Source organism: Ruditapes philippinarum, unplaced genomic scaffold (genome assembly GCF_026571515.1).
Source record: "Ruditapes philippinarum isolate M1 unplaced genomic scaffold, ASM2657151v2 ctg2732_1_1_1_1, whole genome shotgun sequence".
Lineage (NCBI taxonomy): Eukaryota > Metazoa > Mollusca > Bivalvia > Venerida > Veneridae > Ruditapes > Ruditapes philippinarum.
This window is the reverse complement of record NW_026861313.1, coordinates 118667-140586: the sequence shown is the minus strand read 5'-3', so window position 1 is coordinate 140586 and position 21920 is coordinate 118667. Positions and strand designations below refer to the sequence as shown.

The following is a 21920-nucleotide window of genomic DNA, read 5'->3' as shown; positions in this document are numbered from 1 at the left end:
GTGTACAACCAGGAGTGAAAAAAATAATTATTATATGTTTAAAAATTATCATAATTAAATAAAGAAAAAATCTTTATATAAAAATGAAAGTTTGTTACCCCATATGTGGATGGATAATTGTAACATTTAATATAATCTCTATAATTCTATTGCAGGACTTTTTTAAGTAATAGCGACATTGTAATGGACATATGGCGAATTTATGATTTACTGGTGGCGGCCATTACTCGCTGCAGTTTCTCAGTTTTCAGGTAAGAGCGGCCACCCGAGTACAAGAGCAAATATGGCAGCCGAAATTTTTTTTTTTAAAAGTATTTTTTTATAAAAGAGATCAGTTTTTCGGGACAAATGTATTATAAATTTGTTATTAAAACATTAGACAGATATTGTAACCATAGAGGAAAACTACAGAGGTTACATGCGTGTGATAACACTGAATTGTAGATATGCCAAAGAATGATTATAGAATTATACAAAACAATTTTTGTTTACTTCATTCATCAATACAGTGACATTATGCTAGTTGAGCTAAATTTGACCATATACGAGGGCTGTTCAATAAATACGCGGAAAAGTGTTGCTTTTTCCTTATTTACAGCCCTCATATTCCTAAGGATTGGCTGTTATAATGGTGATTGACCAACAGTTGATATTGTAAAACGTATACAATAAAATAGAAATCTGTCTGAAATATAAAAAAAAGTTTGTCTCACTCTTTTTATAAATTTGGCGTGAAAGGTAAATTCCAATAAATATTGATAGAATTTTTCTTGGTCCGGGTAAGTTTTTTGTTGTTCATGTGAAATAAATTATAAAATTGAAAGGATTAATGGCAAAATGTAAATTTATCTTGATGTTCTTTTGTTCACTCACTTTATTCCTTTGGATGGGCATAATGTCACTTTAATTTATTGTAATGATTTAATACGTCCACGTTACTTACAAAACTTTCTTCAACACGTCAAAAGATACGAAGCAAAAAACAAAGGCGATTGCAGAATAATACCAACATATATTCATTTTAAAAAACAAAAATTCACTTCATCATATCTTCATGAGATTTTTTTTCCAGTAATATTTATTTGTGTTGTTCATTGTCGACTTCCATTTGTTGTGGATTAAATGTTCATTATACTGTTTATGATTTTTTACGACAATTTTTGAAAAAAACCCTTTATTGAAACCCCCTGGCTGTGTTCTTTGGTTGTTCGGGTTTGTAAATTTTAAATCTTTTTTCTGTTAAAATACCTTCAAAAACAATTCAAAATAAAGGGTGTTTTTGTTGTTTTTTGACCTAGAGGCCCTATTACAGTCGGTTTTTTTTTTTGGGCGCTATAAATCTTTTCCAAACTTTTCTTCCCTGCATGTTTGTATAATCTGGTCTTTAAGTGGTTTTTTTGGGTACTTAACCTAAAGTGTAGTTTATATTTTTTCTGGTAAAGTTTGGATCATTAACTTCAGCACTTTTTAAGTGCAGCCCCAAATGTGTTGGTTTTTTTCGTTATTTTATATGTACCATAAAACCAAAGTCTGCAATTTTCGTGAAATTTTCCCGGGTTTTTAAAAATGCTATCAAATGGATCACTTTTTTCCAAATATTTTTTATTTTAAATGATTTTGTTATTAGTGGCATATAATGTGTTATCTAGACTTTTACTTACTGTTGTTATATATTTGGTTTTTACCCCCATTTATTCCGGTACTTTTTGTGTTGCGCAATGAGTATTGCTCTTTATAACTGATAAAGGGTTAGTTAGAAATTATTCATTAACTCTTATGCACAGTGATCCCGGAAACATTCATCACAGCAAAATTACATGAAACTTGCAGACTCGGTTTGATCGAATGTACACAATCAAACCGAGTCTGCAATTTTCGTGTAATTTTGCTGTTTTTAATGCATCAAGCACGTGTACTTAAACGTGCTGAACATTGGATGTATTAACCTTTTTAAAAACATACAACAAATAACTAGCTTGTCTTTCTGGCACAGGTCAACTTTGCTCTTCTATTGAAGTTAATAATAAAGTAGTATTAAGATATATAAATAATTGTAAGATATATAAATAATTGTAAGCGATTTCTTTTTTTTTTTACAATGAGAACAATTAGAAATATATAAATTTTATATCACATACTTCATAAATATTTTAGAATTTCCAAAATCCTTACTTACTAATTATGTTAACGTTGAGCCAACAAGACCTTTAGAGGAGGACCCTTGACATTAACAAGAATTTTGTCAGTTTTTGTTAGCTTGGGCAAATTTGTTTTACAAGCATCAAACGAATACAGCAATAAGTAAGAAAAAAAATGTTATAATTTTTACCAAAAACATGGCATTCAAAGATTGTTAGAAATAAAAGTAAGTTCTTCACTATTTCCTCATAATTGTAAAGATCAACATTTCCTAAGGGCTTCCAAATAACATTCTGGCAATTTATGAGTATATTCTTTTCTTTGTTAAAGAAAAACGAAAGATTTTAAATGATCAAATTCATGATAATATCAACACCCATGCCCAATTATGAAGGTAATGATATATATGAGAATTTAAATTTTCCAAGATGACATTAGATTAATAAATAATCAAAATCTTATAAAAAGGAACAAATACTGTGGAATGCTTGCTAACATACAAAAATCACGAAATAAGCAAGATAATGTTTAAATAATTAATATAATAATTACAACAATAAAATGAATACATAATGATAAACAACGTATCTGTTTTATGTATTCATATATTCTATGGTACATTTTGAACATAGAATGTCCAATTTCAAATGTGTGTAACAATGTAATGAAATAACTGTTCTATATATAGAATAACATGCTATCAATTTAATCAGGCGAGGCTGATTTGGGCTATAAAGTGGCAAGGCTTGTAATAAGATATCTCAAACAGTGATTTTATTTAACTATAAAATCACTACATTGTATTTGGGATATATTATTTCTTAATTAAAACATTGGTCGTGGTACGGGGTACTTTAATCTCTATCGGGATTGTTCAGAAGAGCCAGTAATATTGTCATTGTCACGGTAAATGTCACAACGCTTCCTATCCAGAAGCATAGAAAGTCAATGGCATCAATAACATCAGGCCAGGTTATCTTTTCATTTCCCTCCCCTGAACTTTCATCGATTCCATTATCATGGCTTTGTAAATTGTAAACCTTACTGGGGCGTGGTTTACATGTTTTACAACGTAAGCATTTGACTAATTTATATATGCATCTGTAACATCCGCCTACTGGGCAATTTGTTTCTTCCCGGTTTAGAAGTCGCAGCTGCAGTACAGTGATAATTACAAATATTGTGGAAATGCTTGTCATGATTGTGAGGTACAGAGCTAAATATGAGAGGTTGTCCGAGTTCTTGGGAAATTCAGCGGCGATGATGGTTAAGAAAACAGAAATTGATAAGAAAAGGGTAACGGCGTACGATGCTCTTTCTCCCGACTTTGCAGGCAGCGTGAATGTAAATATATTCATTATCGACAGAAAAATGATAGGAATGACCATGTTCAACATGTAAAATAGGGGTTTCCTCTGCAAATTCAAATTAAATGTAGCTTTCGGTATGTACAAGTTATTATTGAACTCTGACACTGCAGAAACGATCTCCCATGTAGAGCTTCCCGAATATTCAGCCAGTACGAATCCATTTTGTGTTAGTAACTCAATTTCAACGTGTGTGTAACTCCAAACTACAAAAACCATACTACATTTCTGGGCATCAAATGGAAAGTATGTAATATCCACGGAACATGTTGACTTCAACACCTGAAACAAAGTTTAACAGCTGCTGAATAAACAATACAGAGGTACTGGGTGTTTAATGGTTAAATGGTTTACAAAACATTATTTTAGAAAAAGTGAAATGATGTTGTTATTTTATATATTAAACATTTAATAACGTATAAAAAAGATGTTTGCATCTTGATAGTTTAGTCCTATTCACGCAAACAATGGAACATTAAAAAATAAAAATGTTGCTGGCTTGCTTTGAATGAGCCTATTCAAGAACAGTAGTGGAAAGTGCACCGACTTTAGCAGAATGCAACATTTTAAAATGAAATGGTAAATATAAAACAGAACATTGTGTGTTCCCTGTTTTATTTTTAAATCTTTTAAAAAGAGTTGAATTTCTTAAAGGGTAATGTTTGATTTTGGAACTGTTTATTATCATCATTCGGAATATGAAAATGAATTTTAAATTGGCCTGCCAACGTTATATAACAGTACATAGAAGCTGCTAATTACAAACTACTCTGGTGGCGAAGGTTTAGTTGGCTCTAATGCACGATATGCATCACAAACAAATGTATTTGTATTTATTTCGAACGGGCAAACATGCCCTGGTGGCAAAGGTTTAAGTGAGCTCAAATGTACGATAAGCCTCAAAAACAATTGCATTTGTATTTCCATTGAACGGGCAAACATGTCCTGGTTTGAAAAGGTTTAAGTGTGCTCAAATGCACGATATGCATCACAAACAAATGTATTTGTATTTATTTCGAACGGGAAAACATGCCCGGGTGGCAAAGGTTTAAGTGAGCTCAAATGTACGATAAGCCTCAAAAACAAATACATTTGTATTTCTTTTGAACGGGCAAACATGTCCTGGTTTGAAAAGGTTTAAGTGTGCTCAAATGCACGATATGCATCACAAACAAATGCATTTGTATTTCTTTCGAACGGGCAAACATGCCCTGGTGTGCAAAAGTTTAAGTGTGATCAAATATACAATATGCCTCACAAACAAATGCATTTGTATTTCTTTCGAACGGGCAAAATGCCCGGGTGGCAAATGTTTAATTGTGCTCAAATGCACGATATGCATCACAAACAAATGCATTTGTATTTCATTCGAACGGGAAAACATGCCCGGGTGGCAAAGGTTTAATTGTGCTCAAATGCACGATATGCCTCACAAACAAATGCATTTGTATTTCTTTCGAACGGGCAAAATGCCCGGGTGGCAAATGTTTAATTGTGCTCAAATGCACGATATGCATCACAAACAAATGTATTTGTATTTCTTTCGAACGGGCAAACATGTCCTGGTTTGAAAAGGTTTAATTGTGCTCAAATGCACGATATGCCTCACAAACAAGTGCATTTGTATTTCTTTCGAACGGGCAAAATGCCCGGGTGGCAAATGTTTAATTGTGCTCAAATGCACGATATGCATCACAAACAAATGCATTTGTATTTCTTTCGAACGGGCAAAATGCCCTGGTGGCAAATGATTAATTGTGCTCAAATGCACGATATGCATCACAAACAAATGTATTTGTATTTCTTTCGAACGGGCAAACATGCCCGGGTGGCAAAGGTTTTATTGAGCTCAAATGCACGATATGCCTCACAAACAAATGCATTTGTATTTCGTTCGAACGGGCAAACATGCCCTGGTGGTAAATGTCTTATTATATGTTTCGGTTCCAGCCGTGTTAGGGTTAATTAACCCGAAGATTTTACAGATATTAAATAATATCTAGCCTTAAAGATCCTGTAACACATTTTTTTTCACGGTTTTATTTCATAAATATGATGCTCTAATTAAGATTTGTCAATATTGTAAGTTCCAATAAGCATTATTTATAACATATTACATATCATGGAAATAAAGGGAGGTAATTAGAAATTTATTTTCTATAAATTCTAACTCAAATTTTCCAATAAGAAATGAATGCATATAATTTATTGATTAAATATAATGTGCACAAATATTTGCAGTACACATTTTACATATTCTTCGATGTTTGAAAATTGTTTTATTTGCATAATTATATACATATATATTTTTTTGCATGTGTGGTATACACACATTCACAATATCAATCACAAAACATACAGGATCTTTAACAATAGAAAGAAATGCATTTGGCGTATAACATAAATATTGAAGCTTAAATGGACTCTACTGAAGTAACATAAAATTTGGATTTCTTACATAGATCAACTTGGACGCATGAAACAAAAACAAATAAGCAAAAGATATTGAATAAATATACTCAGAAAAAATTTAAGATCGTATTTTTTGTGATTATTTAGCCCGGTTTGAGTGAAAAGCGTTGCAACGTCTTTCAGTTTTAGATCATTTTTCGCAATTAGAATAATCATTCTGGAAAAAAAGCGGAGTGAAAAAAAAGGATCTGAAATTTTGCACAAGTTATTGGTCTAGACCTACGTCAAATGAAACATAAATCACGAAAAGAAATATTTCGAGTCTCGTCATGTCAAAAAAACTTTGTGGAATCCCTATAAAAATATTACAATATTTGTCAAGATACTAACCATTTAATTAATTACAATTTCAATCGACAACTTACACCATTAATTATTATCCGAAAGAATATACATTGTATATGACATCATAAATAATGGTAACTAAATGTATCTGGGCAAAATGTAAATTTACACCTTTGGCTACATGACTTTACTTTGCTGTTTAAGGACATAATATTTATGCCAGATAACAAAATAAAGTTATTTAACCAACACTTTGAACCGGAAAGTTATAACATGCACATAATTTCGAAAATTTTTACCTGGAATGGTTCCCACTGTACGAAACCTGTGCTAAGTATCCAGGCGTTTAAATGAGAGGAACCAAGGCCCTTGAATGGGCTGTAGGAATTATGCAATGAAACATCCGGTTTCCAGATGTCGTCCTGTGGCTTTGAAATTAAAAAACAACAACAACAATATGCTGGTTCAACAATACCGGAATTAAAAATATTGATGCTCTGAAATTATTCTTACCTATTCTCATTCATTATCAAATTTGAAATAAACATAAATGTGCTCTAAGACACAATATGCCTTAGAAACAAATATATTTGTATTACTTTCGAAAGGGCAAAAATGAATTTTATAATATTTTCTAAAACATGGTTTTAGACAATGTTGAATGTTTGTTACCTTACCAAAGCAGCAAAAAATGTAAAATAATAGGCCACAAAAGTAGCAATGTGTAAACAAAGTAATATTTTGACTTCCATACATAATACAAGTTCACTATAATTGTACTCATTGCCATAAAGCACTAGGCGAAACAGATGGTTCAGGTAATTGGCCAAAGAGTAACTTTTTGGATACTATAAAAGTACAACAAAATTAAAAGCTTTTGAGAAAAGAAAAGCTTTCCTGTGTCATCATGGGCCTATAAAGACTGCCAATACTAATCATTTGTTCATGCAAACTTGTACATATTTTTCTAAAGGATATTTAATAAGTCAGTGAAGGTTTAATACTGAATTTATTGTACGACTTGAATAAAATCATATTATACGAGCCTCTACGAATCTAGAATAATAATAATTATATATTCTGCTTATCACATCATTTTAACGCTGAGGATATGCGCTATGTTTGCGCTATGTTTGAAATACGCAAATACGCTCGTAAATCCATGTAGTAATGCATGTATCATAATACATGGCAGGGTAGGGCCGGAAGATTATAATCAGGGAAACTACGAGTAGATAATCCACACTTTAGATAAACCACATTTTAGATAATTTATAGACCTAAATCCTTACGATTATTATCCAATTAATGCCATTGTTGTCATCGGGATTCCAAGTGAGAAACTCGTCAGTCCATTTTATATGCAAATACCCGGCTGTAGAAAGACTCTCATCTTGTTCGTCAAATTGTGTTATTGCTGCAAAAAATATTTTGTTTAGTGGCGCGGTGTTGGATCACGGCAGTAAAAATATCTGGTAAAAAATTAATCCCTTGGAAGCATTGAAACAGCAAAATAACATGAAGAAAATTGCAGACTCGGTTTGATTTAATCTGTACATGAGGGATAGTGAAAGAGTGCAACATCCCTCACGCCCCCTAGCACCGGCTTAAGCAGTACTCAATAAGTGCTAGACACAATGATCCCGAAGGACCAGAAAAATATAACAACACTGAAGTGAAGTAAGCCACATTGAACTTACCAGAGCAGAGTTCAGCCGCTGCAGTTTTTGTTTAATTTTATTATACTATTGTTTATGTTTCCTTAACATTAGTTAATTATTAACTTGGCATGCAATTGTATGCAAATACGAAATAACAAATTTTGCAGTAATGGAAAAATATTATTTTTATTATTTCTATTATTCTATTATTATTTTTTTTATTTATTTATTTATTTATTTTTATTTATTTATTTATTTATTTTTTGCTCCGAAGAAACATTCTTGCAAAAATTAACAACCTTTAAGTCTCAAAAATAGTTTGGTTTAATATAGTCTTTAATATAACCAATAAATTTCGATTGTTTGCAACATGTAATCACATCATATAAATCATTATTAAATCCATTCTTATCAATTTAGCCTCATTTTCATTTTCTGAGTCAACATAATCCATTTCAAATGTACTTCATGTAGACGGGTTTTTTTTCGATTCCAAAACTCCATATTCCATTCATATTGTACTCGCAGAAACAAAGTTAGGTTATAAAATGGTGGTGTGAGGAAAAAGTGCTCAGTATACAAGCTCTGTTGAGAATAAAACTGATTATGGTGAACTCGTACATAATTCCCAGCTGCAAAACCTATATTGGACTCATCTAGCACCTCGTCTATATTAGGCTTGACAGTTGTGTAATCGTCCAAAAAGAGCTGTATTGTACTTGATAATGTATAATGTATAATGACTTATTCTTAAACAGAACAGGTCTTTATTAACTTAAGTTTCATAAGGTACACATGAGTATATATTAAACAGTGATGAATCTGTTAACATATCACATGGTTTTATTAAATATCTTTACAAACAGTACAATATATTATTATCATTCATAATAAAAATTGATAATTGAAATGATAACTCACCACTCAGGTGAAAGTCTATAGATATATTAAGAACTGTGTCTTGGTCAACCAACGGCCGGATCTTCTTGTTGTATGAATTGGTTACAAAAAGTTGTGTATGCAAGTCTTGAACATCATCATGTGAATATTCTTCCGAGTCCATTGAATTTAATATCAGTATAGTGAGATATATTAGCCAAATATGTTCCATATTCACATGACTAAAGACAAAAAGAACTTGGTTCGGATACTTTGATACCTTTTACTAGTGCAACCAGCTTCGGGTGACATATTAAAGAATATTATGCATTCAGCTAAGACTATTACACTTAATTGACGTTTGCAGTCAAAGTAATTAGTTAAAAATGAAGACTTTTCGTTTCATTAATTATGATAATTTGATAGAATGCTTCATAATTCTTTCATAATACATGACAGAATTGAATTGATTCAAATGGTTAGTTTTGTAGAACTATTCCTGGGGGGGGGGGGTCGAAAGGAGAATAAGATATCCAATGATATACATTACAATCATACAATCATCAGCTTGAAATTATACCTTTCGTCACGTTATTGCAGTTACGGGTTAACTCTTATTAAACTATATAAACTACACTAACGTGACTATTTAAGTTTTATTATCGTACCCTAATGCTTATTATACGTCTGGTAAATGTTCACAAATGAGCCTCACAAGCAAATGATGTTCAATTAGAAGAAGTAATCAAAAGATAGTTTCATCTTATATGGAAAAAAAACGATTTTCTTGATGAGGGAAATAAGTGTTAATTACCCACCTTTTACACCTAGCCTGAGTCATTGTGTCTTCAATTTAGGTAGAAGGTTCAAGAAAGAAATTAAAGTTCAGAAGTACTCACGGCAGTGATGTTTATGAGAGACTGGCACTTTGAAAAAAGATGTATATTTAATTGCCTTTTGGGATTAGTAACTAAGTTTACACGTCAATTAAATGGGTAACGGCCAATACGTTAATGTTTGTAAAAGGAAAAGTCTAATTAAAAATGCGTTTGAGAACTTCGAGCCCGATTAAACAATATCCTCTAATTGTTGTTATACTCGGTCTGCTGAATGAAGTGAAATTGTGATGAATTATTTAAACAACTTTATTGGTAATGTGGCAACTAGGACAACTGTAGACAATTTACAGACATTTTAATTGATTTGTACCTTTATAGTCGTAACTGTTTCCTATATTTTCTCATGCTACATTTAGTTAATCAAATTATTGTCCTTATACCTATAAATATTTTTTGTAAGTAATTAATTTACAAATGCATTAATATACTTTAGATATGTTTTATATTACAAATTCCTTACGTATGTGTACAACCAGGAGTGAAAAAAATAATTATTATATGATTAAAAATTATCATAATTAAATAAAGAAAAAATCTTTATATAAAAATGAAAGTTTGTTACCCCATATGTGGATGGATAATTGTACATTAAATATAATCTATATAATTATATTGCAGGACTTTTTTAAGTAATAGCGACATTGTAATGGTCATATTGCGAATTTATATTTTACTGGTGGCGGGCATTACTCGCTGCAGTTTTTCAGTTTCTCAGTTTTCAGGTAAGAGCGGGCACCCGAATACAAGAGCAAATATGGCAGCCGAATTTTTTTTTAAAAAAGTATTTTTTTATAAAACAGATCAGTTTTGCGGGACAAATGTATTATAAATTTGTTATTAAAACATTAGACAGATATTGTAACCATAGAGGAAAACTACAGTGGTTACATGCGTGTGATAATACTGAATTGTAGATATGCCAAAGAAGGATTATAGAATTATACAAAACAATTTTTGTTTACTTCATTCATCAATAAAGTGACATTTTGCTAGTTGAGCTTAATTTGACTATATATTCTAAAGTATTGGCTGTAATAATGGTGATTGACCAACAGTTGATATTGTAAAACGTATACAATAACATAGAAATCTGTCTAAAATATAGAAAAAAAAGTTTGTCCAACTCTTCTTATAAAATTGACGTTTAAGGTAAATTCCAATAGATTTTAATAGAATTTTTCTTGGTCCGGGTAAGTTTTTGTTGTTCATGTGAAATAAATTATAAAATTGAAAGGATTAATGGCAAAATGTAAATTTATTTTGATCTTCTTTTGTTCACTCACTTTATGCCTTTGGTTGGGCATAATGTCACTTTAATTCATTGTAATGATTTAATACGTCCACGTTACTTACAAAACTTTCTTCAACACGTCAAAAGATACGAAGCAAAAAACAAAGGCGATTGCAGAATAATACCAACATATATTCATTTTAAAAACAAAAATTCACTTCATCATATCTTCATGAGATTTTTTTCCAGTAATATTTATTTGTGTTGTTCATTGTCGACTTCCATTTGTTCTGGATTTAATGCTCATTATACTTTTTATGATTTTTACGACAAGTTTTGAACAAACTATTGTAAGCTGGCTGTGTTCATGGTTATTCTGGTTGTGAATTTATCTTCTTCTGTTAAAATACCTCACAAAAATTCAGAATCAAGTGTTTTGTTAATTTGTTGATCTAGAGGTCTATTACAGTCAGGTTTTTTATTTTGCTGCTGTTAATCGTTTCCACATTCGTCTCCTGCATGGATGTATAATCTGGTCGTGTGAGTCTTTTCGTACTTCACCTCAGTGTAGTTATATTTTTTCTGGTCATTTTGGATCATTGACTTCAGCACATTTAAGTACAGCTCCAACCGGTGTTGTACTTTTTCGTTATCATTCATGTACACAATCAAACCGAGTCTGCAATTTTCATGTAATTTTGCTGTTTTTAATGCTTCAAATGGATCACTTTTTTCCAAATATTTTTTATTTTAAATGATTTTGTTATTAGTGGCATATAATGTGTTAACTAGACTTTTACTTACAACAGCATTTGTAAACAATTGCCCTGTACATTATACAATGTTGTTATATATTTGGTTCTTTGCCACCATTTATTCCGGTACTTTTTGTGTTGCGCAATGATTATTGCTCTTTATAGCTGATAAAGGGTTAGTTGGAAATTATTCATTAACTCTTATTCACAGTGATCCCGGAAACATTCATCACAGTAAAATTACATGAAACTTGCAGACTCGGTTTGAGGGGTAATGAAAAAGTGCAACATCTCTCACCCCCACTAGCATCGGCTTGAGCGGTGCTCAAGAGTGGTACTCTATTTTCAACGCACCAAAGTACTGGCATTAATGATCCTGAAGGAAAACTGAGTCTGCAATGTTCATTCAATGTACATTGTTTCTGATTGTTCTCGAGGAATCCTCTCTTTATCCGATTTTCATACTTTTATTTTTTAGTTATCGCCTAACCTGTGATTTCTTCTCCGTTTATTTCTCTCTGGGGAGTCTATATGTAGCATATTGAGACCACATCTTGTAAATTTTCTTTACAGAAGGTTTTATACTGCTATAGGGAAATCAATAATAAACACTTTCAAGTGCCGTATTGTGGTTTATTTATAAACAAAATAACTATACATACATGTACATGTAGTGAGGACAATGTGAGAATTTAAACAAATATTTCTTTATATATTTCAATTGAAATTAGTATGTACTATTTAAAAACAACATTTTGTCCATGGCACTGTCAAGATCAAGAATAAATAATCATTATAGATAGTTGGTGGAAAAATCGTTTTATGTAGTTTTAAATGGTATAGTAATTATAATGATTTAGTATGCAAAATGCATCAGAAGATCAAACAAATATCGTGGTTGAAATGATTATTTGTATAATGATTCTTGTAAATAATTGGATGTATTAACTTTTTTGAAAACATATAACAAATTACTGGCTTGTCTTCCTGTCACAGGTCAACTTTGCTTTTCTATTGAAGTTAATAATAAGTTAGTACTAAGATATATAAATAATTGTAAGCGATTTCTTTTTTTTTACAATTAGAACAATTAGAAATATATAAATTTTATATCGCTTACTTCAAAAATATCTTAGAATTTCCAAAATCCTCACGTACTAATTATGTTACCGTTGAGCCAAGAAGATCTTTAGATGAGGACCCTTGACATTAACAAGAATTTTGCAATACAGTGTTAAAATATTGTGTCTTAACCAATGCACTTTATATTTGTTTAAATGATATATTTAGGATATTTGGATGATAAAAACTAACAATCGTTAAATGTCAGTTTTGTTAGTTTGGGCAAATGTGTTTTACAAGCATCAAACATATACAACAATATGAAAAAAATGTTATAATTTTAACCAAAAACATGGCATTCAAGGATTGTTAGAAATAAAAGTAAGTTCTCCACTATTTCCTCATAATTGTAAAGATCAACATTTCCTAAAGGCTTCCAAATAACATGCTGGAAATTTATGAGTATATTCTTTTCTATGTTAAAGTAAAACGAAAGATTTAAAATGATCAAATTCTTGATATGAGCCATGTCACGACAAAACCAACATAATGGGTTTGCGACCAGCATGGATCCAGGCAGCCTGCGCATCCGAGCAGTCTGATCAGGATCCATGCTGTTCGCTATCAGTTTGTTTACTTGTTATAGAGTCTGTAAGCGAACAGCATGGATCCTGATCAGACTGCATAAACAACGTATCTGTTTTATTTATTCATATATTCTATGGTACATTTTGAACATAGAATGACCAATTTCAAATGTGTGTAACAATGTAATGAAATAACTGTTCCATATATAGAATAACATGCTGTCAATTTAATCAGGCGAGGCTGATTTGGACTAGAAAGTGGCATGACTGATGATATAACTCCTTGCATCCAAACTCCAAACAGTGATTTTGTTTAGTTATAAAATCACTATTTAGGATACATTATTTCTTAATTAAAACATTGGACGTGGTGCAAGGTACTTAATGTCTATCAGGATTGTTCAGAAGTGCCAGTAATATTGTAATTGTCACGGTAAATGTAACGACGCTTCCTACCCAGAAGCATAGAAAGTCAATGGCATCAATAACATCTGGCCAGGTAACCGTTTCATTTCCCTCGCCTGAACTTTCATCGATTCCATTATCATGGCTTTGTAAATTGGAAACCTTACTGGGGCGTGGTTTACATGTTTTACAACGAAAGCATTTGACTAGTTTATAAAGGCATCTGTAACATCCGCCTACTGGGCAATTTGTTTCTTCCCGGTTTAGAAGTCGCAGCTGCAATACAGTGATAATTACAAATATTGTGGAAATGGTTGTCATGATTGTGAGGTACAGAGCTAAATATGAGAGGTTGTCTGAGTTCTTGGGAAATTCCGCGGCGATGATGGTTAAGAAAACAGAAATTGATAAGAAAAGGGTAACGGCGTACGATGCCCTTTCTCCCGACTTTGCAGGCAGCGTGAACGTAAATATATTCATTATCGAAAGAAAGATGATAGGAATTACCATGTTCAACATGTAAAATAGGGGTTTCCTCTGCAAATTCAGAGTGAATGTAGCTTTCGGTATGTACAAGTTATTATTGAACTCTGACACTGCAGAAACAATCTTCCATGTTGAGCTTCCTGAATATTCAGCCAGTCCGAATCCTTTTTGTGTTAGTAACTCAATTTCAATGTGTGTGTAACTCCAAACTACAAATACCATACTACATTTCTGGGCATCAAATGGAAAGTATGTGATATCCACGGAACATGTTGACTTCAACACCTGAAACAAAGTTTAACAGCTGCTGAATATACAATACAGAGGTACTGGGTTTTTAATGGTTAAATGGTTTACAAAACATTATTTTAGAAAAAGTGAAATGATGTTGCAATTTTATATATCAGAATTTAATAACGTATAAAAAAGATGTTTGCATTTTGATAGTGCAGTCCTATTCACGCAAACAATGGAACATTAAAAATGTTGCTGGCTTGCTTTAAATGAGCCTATTCAAGAACAGTAGTGGAATGTGCACCGACTTTAGCAGAATGCAACATTTTAACATGAAATGGTAAATATAAAACATAACATTGTGTGTTCCCTGTTTTATTTTTAACTCTTTAAAAAATAGTTGAATTTCTTAAAGGGTAATGTTTGATTTTGGAACAGTCTATTATCATCATTCGGAATATGAAGATGAATTTTAAATTGGCATGCCACGTTATATAACAGTACATAGAAGCTGCTCATTTATAACTGCTCTGGTGACAAAGGTTTAAGAGTGCTCAAATGCACGATATGCCTCACAAACAAATGCAATTGTATTTCTTTCGAACGGGCAAACATGCCCTGGTGGCAAAGGTTTAAGTGAGCTCAAATGCACGATATGTCTCAATAACAAATGCAATTGTATTTCTTTCGAACGGGCAAACATGCCCTGGTGGCAAAGGTTTAAGTGAGCTCAAATGCACGATATGTCTCACAAACAAATGCAATTGTATTTCTTTCGAACGGGCAAACATGCCCTGGTGGCAAAGGTTTAAGAGTGCTCAAATGCACGATATGCCTCACAAACAAATGCATTTGTATTTCTTTCGAACGGGCAAACACGCCCTGGTGGCAAAGGTTTAGTCTCACAAACAAATGCAATTGTATTTCTTTCGAACGGGCAAACATGCCCTGGTGGCAAATGTTTAAGTGCGCTCAAATGCACGATATGTCTCACAAACAAATACATTTGTATTTCTTTCGAACGGGCAAACATGTCCTGGTGGCAAAGGTTTAAGTGAGCTCAAATGCACGATATGCCTCACAAACAAATACATTAATTTTTGTATTTCTTTCTTTCGGTTTTAAGTGACGGGCAAAACATGCATTTGTTTTTTCTTTCCTGGTGGCAAAGGTTTAAGTGTGCTCAAATGCACGATATGCCTCACAAACAAATGCATTTTGTTTTTTTCTTTCGAACGGGCAAACATGCCCTGGTGGCAAAGGTTTTAAGTGAGCTCAAATGCACGATATGTCTCACAAACAAATGCATTTGTATTTCTTTCGAACTGGCAAACATGCCCTGGTGGCAAAGGTTTAAGTGTGCTCAAATGCACGATATGCCTCACAAACAAATGCATTTGTTTTTCTTTCGAACGGACAAACATGCCGTGGTGAAGAAGGTTTAAGTGTGCTCAAATGCACGATATGTCTCACAAACAAATGCATTTGTATTTCTTTCGAACTGGCAAACATGCCCTGGTGACAAAGGTTTAAGTGTGCTCAAATGCACGATATGCCTCACAAACAAATGCATTTGTTTTTTCTTTCGAACGGACAAACATGCCGTGGTGAAGAAGGTTTAAGTGTGCTCTCAAATGCACGATATGTCTCACAAACAAATGCATTTGTATTTCTTTCGGACGGGCAAACATGCCCATGTGTCAAATGTTTAAGTGTGCTCAAATGTACGATATGTCTCACAAACAAATGCATTTGTATTTCTTTCGAACGGGCAAACATGTCCTGGTGGCAAAGGTTTAAGAGTGCTCAAATGCACGATATGCCTCACAAACAAATGCATTTGTATTTCTTTCGAACGGGCAAACATGTCCTGGTGGCAAAGGTTTAAGAGTGCTCAAATGCACGATATGCCTCACAAACAAATGCATTTGTATTTCTTTCGGACGGGCAAACACGCCCTGGTGGCAAAGGTTTAAGAGTGCTCAAATGCACGATATGCCTCACAAACAAATGGAATTGTATTTCTTTCGAACGGGCAAACACGCCCTGGTGGCAAAGGTTTAAGTGTGCTCAAATGCACGATATGCCTCACAAACAAATGCATTTGTTTTTTCTTTCGAACGGGCAAACATGCCCTGGTGGCAAAGGTTTAAGTGAGCTCAAATGCACGATATGCCTCACAAACAAATGGAATTGTATTTCTTTCGAACGGGCAAACACGCCCTGGTGGCAAAGATTTAAGAGTGCTCAAATGCACGATATGCCTCACAAACAAATGCATTTGTAATTCTTTCGAACGGGCAAACATGTCCTGGTGACAAAGGTTTAAGTGTGATCAAATGCACGATATGCCTCAATAACAAATGCAATTGTATTTCTTTCGAACGGGCAAACACGCCCTGGTGGCAAAGGTTTAAGAGTGCTCAAATGCACGATTTGTCTCACAAACAAATGCATTTGTATTTCTTTCGAACGGGCAAACACACCCTGGTGGCAAAGGTTTAAGTGAGCTCAAATGCACAACAAGCCACAAAAACAAATACATTTGTATTTCTTTTGAACGGGCAAACATGCCCTGGTGGCAAAGGTTTAAGTGTGCTCAAATGCACGATATGCATCACAAACAAATACATTTGTATTTCTTTCTAACGGGTAAACATGCCCTGGTGACAAAGGTTTAAGTGAGCTCAGATGCACGATATGCATCACAAACAAATACATTTGTATTTCTTTCGAACGGGCAAACATGCCCTGGTGGCAAAGGTTTAAGTGAGCTCAGATGCACGTTTTGGCTCACAAACAAATGTATTTGTATTTATTTTGAACGGGCAAACATGCCCGGGTGGCAAAGGTTTAAGTGAGCTCAAATGTACGATAAGCCTCAAAAACAAATACATTTGTATTTTTTATGAACGGGCAGACATGTCCTGGTTTGAAAAGGTTTAAGTGTGCTCAAATGCACGATATGTATCACAAATAAATGCATTTGTATTTCTTTCGAACGGGCAAACATGCGCTGGTGGTAAATGTTTTATTATATGTTTCGGTTCCAGCCGTGTGAGGGTTAATTAACCCGAAGATTTTACAGATATTAAATAATATCTAGCCTTAACAATAGAAAGAAATGCATTTGGCATATTACATAAATATTGAAGCTTAAATGGACTCTACTGAAGTAACATTAAATTTGAATTTCTTACATAGATCAACTTGGACGCATGAAACAAAAACAAATAAGCAAAAGATATTGAATAAATATACTCAGAAAAAATTTAAGATCGTATTTTTTGTGATTATTTAGCCCGGTTTGAGTGAAAAGCGTTGCAATGTCTTTCAGTTTTAGATCGTTTTTCGCAATTAGAATAATCATTCTGGAAAAAAATGATCTGAAATTCTGCACAAGTTATTGGTCTAGACCTACGTCAAATGGAACATAAATCACGAAAAAAAAATATTTCGAGTCTCGTCATCATGTCAAAAAAGCCTCCGTTGAGTCCCTATAAAAATACAATATTTGTCAAGATACTAACCATTTAATCAATTACAGTCTAATCGACAACTTACACCATAAATAATTATCCGAAAGAATATACATTGTATATAACATCATATATTATGGTAACTAAATGTATTTGGGCAAAATGTATTTACACCTTTGGCTACATGACTTTACTTTGCTGTTTACGCTTTACACGTTATAAAGATACACAAATAATTATGGACAGAGCCAATAGTGTGTATAAGAGTACACGTGATCGTTCAGTCCTAGTACACAAGTATTTATATAGTGGACCGTATTAAACGTCACAGAAAGAATCCTTGGTGAAAAAAATGGTATCATGGATAGACAAAAGGTCACTAATGCAGTACTTCGATACGACAAACTTTTTGTTAACGACTCCATTTATAGATACGATGATCACAATGAATGTATTTGTTTTGTTGGCAACAGACAACCGTGGTACACAAACACGTGTTCAATCACCAACATGAACAAGTAAACTACCGGGAACGTAAGCCGATTGGTTAGCAAATCAAGCGGGAAGAAGTGAAACACAACCACGTGACGTATCAGCTTTGACTTGAGACAGCCAATAACATCTACACGACAAATCGTCACAGGATGAGTATCTTTCTGATTCGACGATAGAATAGCAGGGCGGCCAAGGCATACAAAATAATCACTCACCTAGAACTGTAAACATAAAAATACTATCGTGGAATATCGGCGGATTAAATAAACACTGTGACAATATTGATTTAAAGCGTTTTCTCAGTTCATTTGACATTTTTTGCTTATGTGAAACTTGGAGTAAATTTAAGGGGGAATATGAAAAATTTTTAAGCTCACATACTCATTTTGGATTATGTAAGAAACATGTTACCAAAAATGCCAACGTAACAGTGGTGGTGTAAGTGTTTTCAATAAGCATCAATATAATCTATAAAAAAGGAATAGTTCATCATATCTTTTCAGAATTTGAGAATTGTGTTGTCTTATTGATTAACTTTTCAGAGACTTTATCATTGTAAACTGATATCATTATATGACTTTTACATACATATCACTCTGAAAACTCAGTTGCTACTATTGATAGAATGCTTGAGAAAAAAATGGCGTTTTAACAAATGTATGATAAATATGAGAAAATTAAGTTTGCATTATCCTGAGGTTGACCTATTTTTGGGCGGAGATTTTCAATGCTAGGACCCGAAATTTTTTTAGATTTCATTCCTAACGATGATCTTCATTATGTTTTTTGGTAATGTCGATTATGAAGGTAAGCTTTTTTGAAATTCCACGTCAAAATAAAGATAGTAATAAAGGGAATAATTTTGGTAAAGATTTAGTAAATTTTTGTTGCATATTTGGGATGTTCACGTTTTAAATGGCAGGTGTCAATGGTGATATAAAGGGGAATATAACGTGTTGGAAGTTAGTGTTGTAGATTAGTATGATTGTTTCAACAAATGTTTTCAGTAATGTTAAATTATTTTAAAGTCTTAGAATAAAGACGATTCAGAAGCCATTTTCCTATTGTTGCAAATTTAGAATTTAAGAATAAAATACCTGTCACAAATAAACTTAGTCAACAAACACTGTAATAATATAATATGATAAACTTTTCCGCTGGAAAAATAATTATAAGAAAATTTTCGTGAATATGTTACGAAACCTTTTACATGAAGAATAATGATAGCATTTATTATACAAAAACTTAAACGAAAACATTAATGAGTATAATTAATTTTATTAACTGCAGATTTATCATGGAAGCTGGCGAATGCTATGAGTAATAAAGTTTAAATTTAGTTCTAATCAACCTGCATGGTGGGATGATGAATGTTTTAGATTGAAGAAACGAAAGTATCAATTATTAAGCGTCATTTTCGTAAACTACAAAGCAAACAAAATGATTTTGAGATTATATAAAACTCCCAGTCGTAACGAACTTTTCCAAATATGTTGTGTCGATAAAACGCCAATTTGAATATGATCAAATTGTAAAAACTAGATATAACTTACGTGAACCCAGCACTGATGCCATTTTTTTTGGAAACAATTGAAATACAGCCAAACCAAAAAAAATAATATAACAAACAATAGCATTTTCTTCTAAAAGAATGGTATGATTATTTTCAATAAACTATTGTATGACACAAACGGTTTAAAGGTGGCCGTCACACGTGAATAACGAACATGTATCTTCTGATGAAACGTGCGAATTCACTTAATTTCCTTTTACATTATGTGAAATTGAATCAGTTATTTCTAAACTTGTAAATAATAAAAGTTCTGGATTCGACGGGATTCCATCTGAATTTTTTTAAATATTCAGCGTCAGGACATCGGGGAACATTTGTTACTGCGCTATTTAACAAACAACAATTCTAACAACAGGAAAATTTTCCAAATACTTGGGGTCAAAGTATTATATGTCCAGTTTACAAGTCTGGATCGCCTTCCTTACCGAACAATTATCGGGGCATTTCCTATCACAAATAACAATGTATAAAATATTTTCTGGCGTTGTTTAATAAAAAGGTTATATAAAAAGATTTGGGCTGAAGAAATAATAAAATATGACGAATGTCAGCAGGTTTCAGGTGTAATTACTCAGGGCTATTGATACTAATATTTTCTGTTTACAAGCCCATGATACAAAATACTTGTCTAAAAAAGGGTGGTCGTTTTATTGTTTATATGTCGATTTCCGAAAACGCTTTTTGATAAAATTGACCATTTCAAAATTATTTGATTCACTACAGAAAGATAGGCATTTCATGGGTAATTTTTTACGGGTTTTAAAATGTATGCTATTTCCGATTTAAAGTCTTGTGTGAAAACACAAAATGGTTTTAACTGATTTTTTCCGTGTAACATAGGAACAAGACAGGGAGATAAATCTAGTTCGACTATTTTTTATTCTTTTTATCAATGAGTTGTCTATCTTATTAAAGACAAAAATGTGGCACAAGGAATATTACTAATGATATACCGGATATATTATGTCTTATGGTTTTGCCGATGATGTTGCGAACTGTGCAGAGACTGTATCTAAATTACAACAACAATTAAATGTTTATTGACACTTTTTGTTATAATACTGGAATGGAAATTAATCTTAATCTTGATAAAACAGAAGTAATTGTTTTCCGCTAATGGTGGTCCTTTACGTAACTTATGAGAAATGGTATTCCGAGGTAAAAGCTTAAATATAAACATCTATGTATAAAAATATGGGACTCATTTTCACTCTCAATTTATCATGGACTCACGCTAAGGAAAAAATGGCATCTCAAGCCCAAAAGGCAATATTATCGTTAAAATATTATCAGAAACCTTTCGGTCATTTTCCAAGTAATGAATTGTTTAAAATTTTTGATCATATGATTAAACCAATTTTATGCTATGGATCACAAATATGGGGTTTTGAATATAGCCAAACTATTGAATATGTGCATAATGATTTTTTGTCGAAACATTTATCTGTTAAAAAAAAACTACAATACAGCTATGGTTTTTAGGGGGAATGTGGTAGATTGCCCTTAAGTATTTCGTACATGACAAACTGCATACGATATTTTTTTTGTAAACTTCTGACCATGCCTTCGATCTAGATATCCTAAACAGTGTTATTTTTATGTTGAAGTCACTAGACGATGTAGGTCGAATATGTTGGGTTACCAAAGTTAAACATGTACTGTTTAGATATGGTTTTGGTTTTGTCTGGTATCTCAAGAAATTGTGACACGAATATAGTTCCTTAAACTTTTTCAAACAAAGACTTATTGATTGTTGTACTCAACAATGGTATGAAAATATAACGAATTCTAGTAGATGTTTTTCACTATAATAAATTTTAAATCACTTTTAAAATGTTGAACGATACTTATTAATAGAAATACCATTTAAACATAAAAAGGGCCGTTTTGTAATTTTCGTTTGCTCCAACG

At 32.5% G+C, this 21920-nt stretch overlaps 1 protein-coding gene across 1 annotated transcript in view; it reads right to left on the bottom strand.

Moving 5' to 3' along the window:
* Positions 1-2743: 2743 nt before the first annotated feature.
* LOC132715215 (neuronal acetylcholine receptor subunit alpha-2-like) overlaps positions 2744-21920 on the bottom strand; it is a 29723-nt gene continuing 10546 nt past the window's right edge. Inside the window, exons 4-7 of the mRNA XM_060698205.1 lie at positions 14250-14513; positions 13794-14018; positions 6563-6691; positions 2744-3788 (exon numbers count right to left, since the gene is read on the bottom strand). Coding sequence (XP_060554188.1) covers positions 2994-3788; positions 6563-6691; positions 13794-14018; positions 14250-14513 — 1413 coding nt within the window. The 3' untranslated portion in view covers positions 2744-2993. The remainder of the gene's footprint in view (positions 3789-6562; positions 6692-13793; positions 14019-14249; positions 14514-21920) is intronic.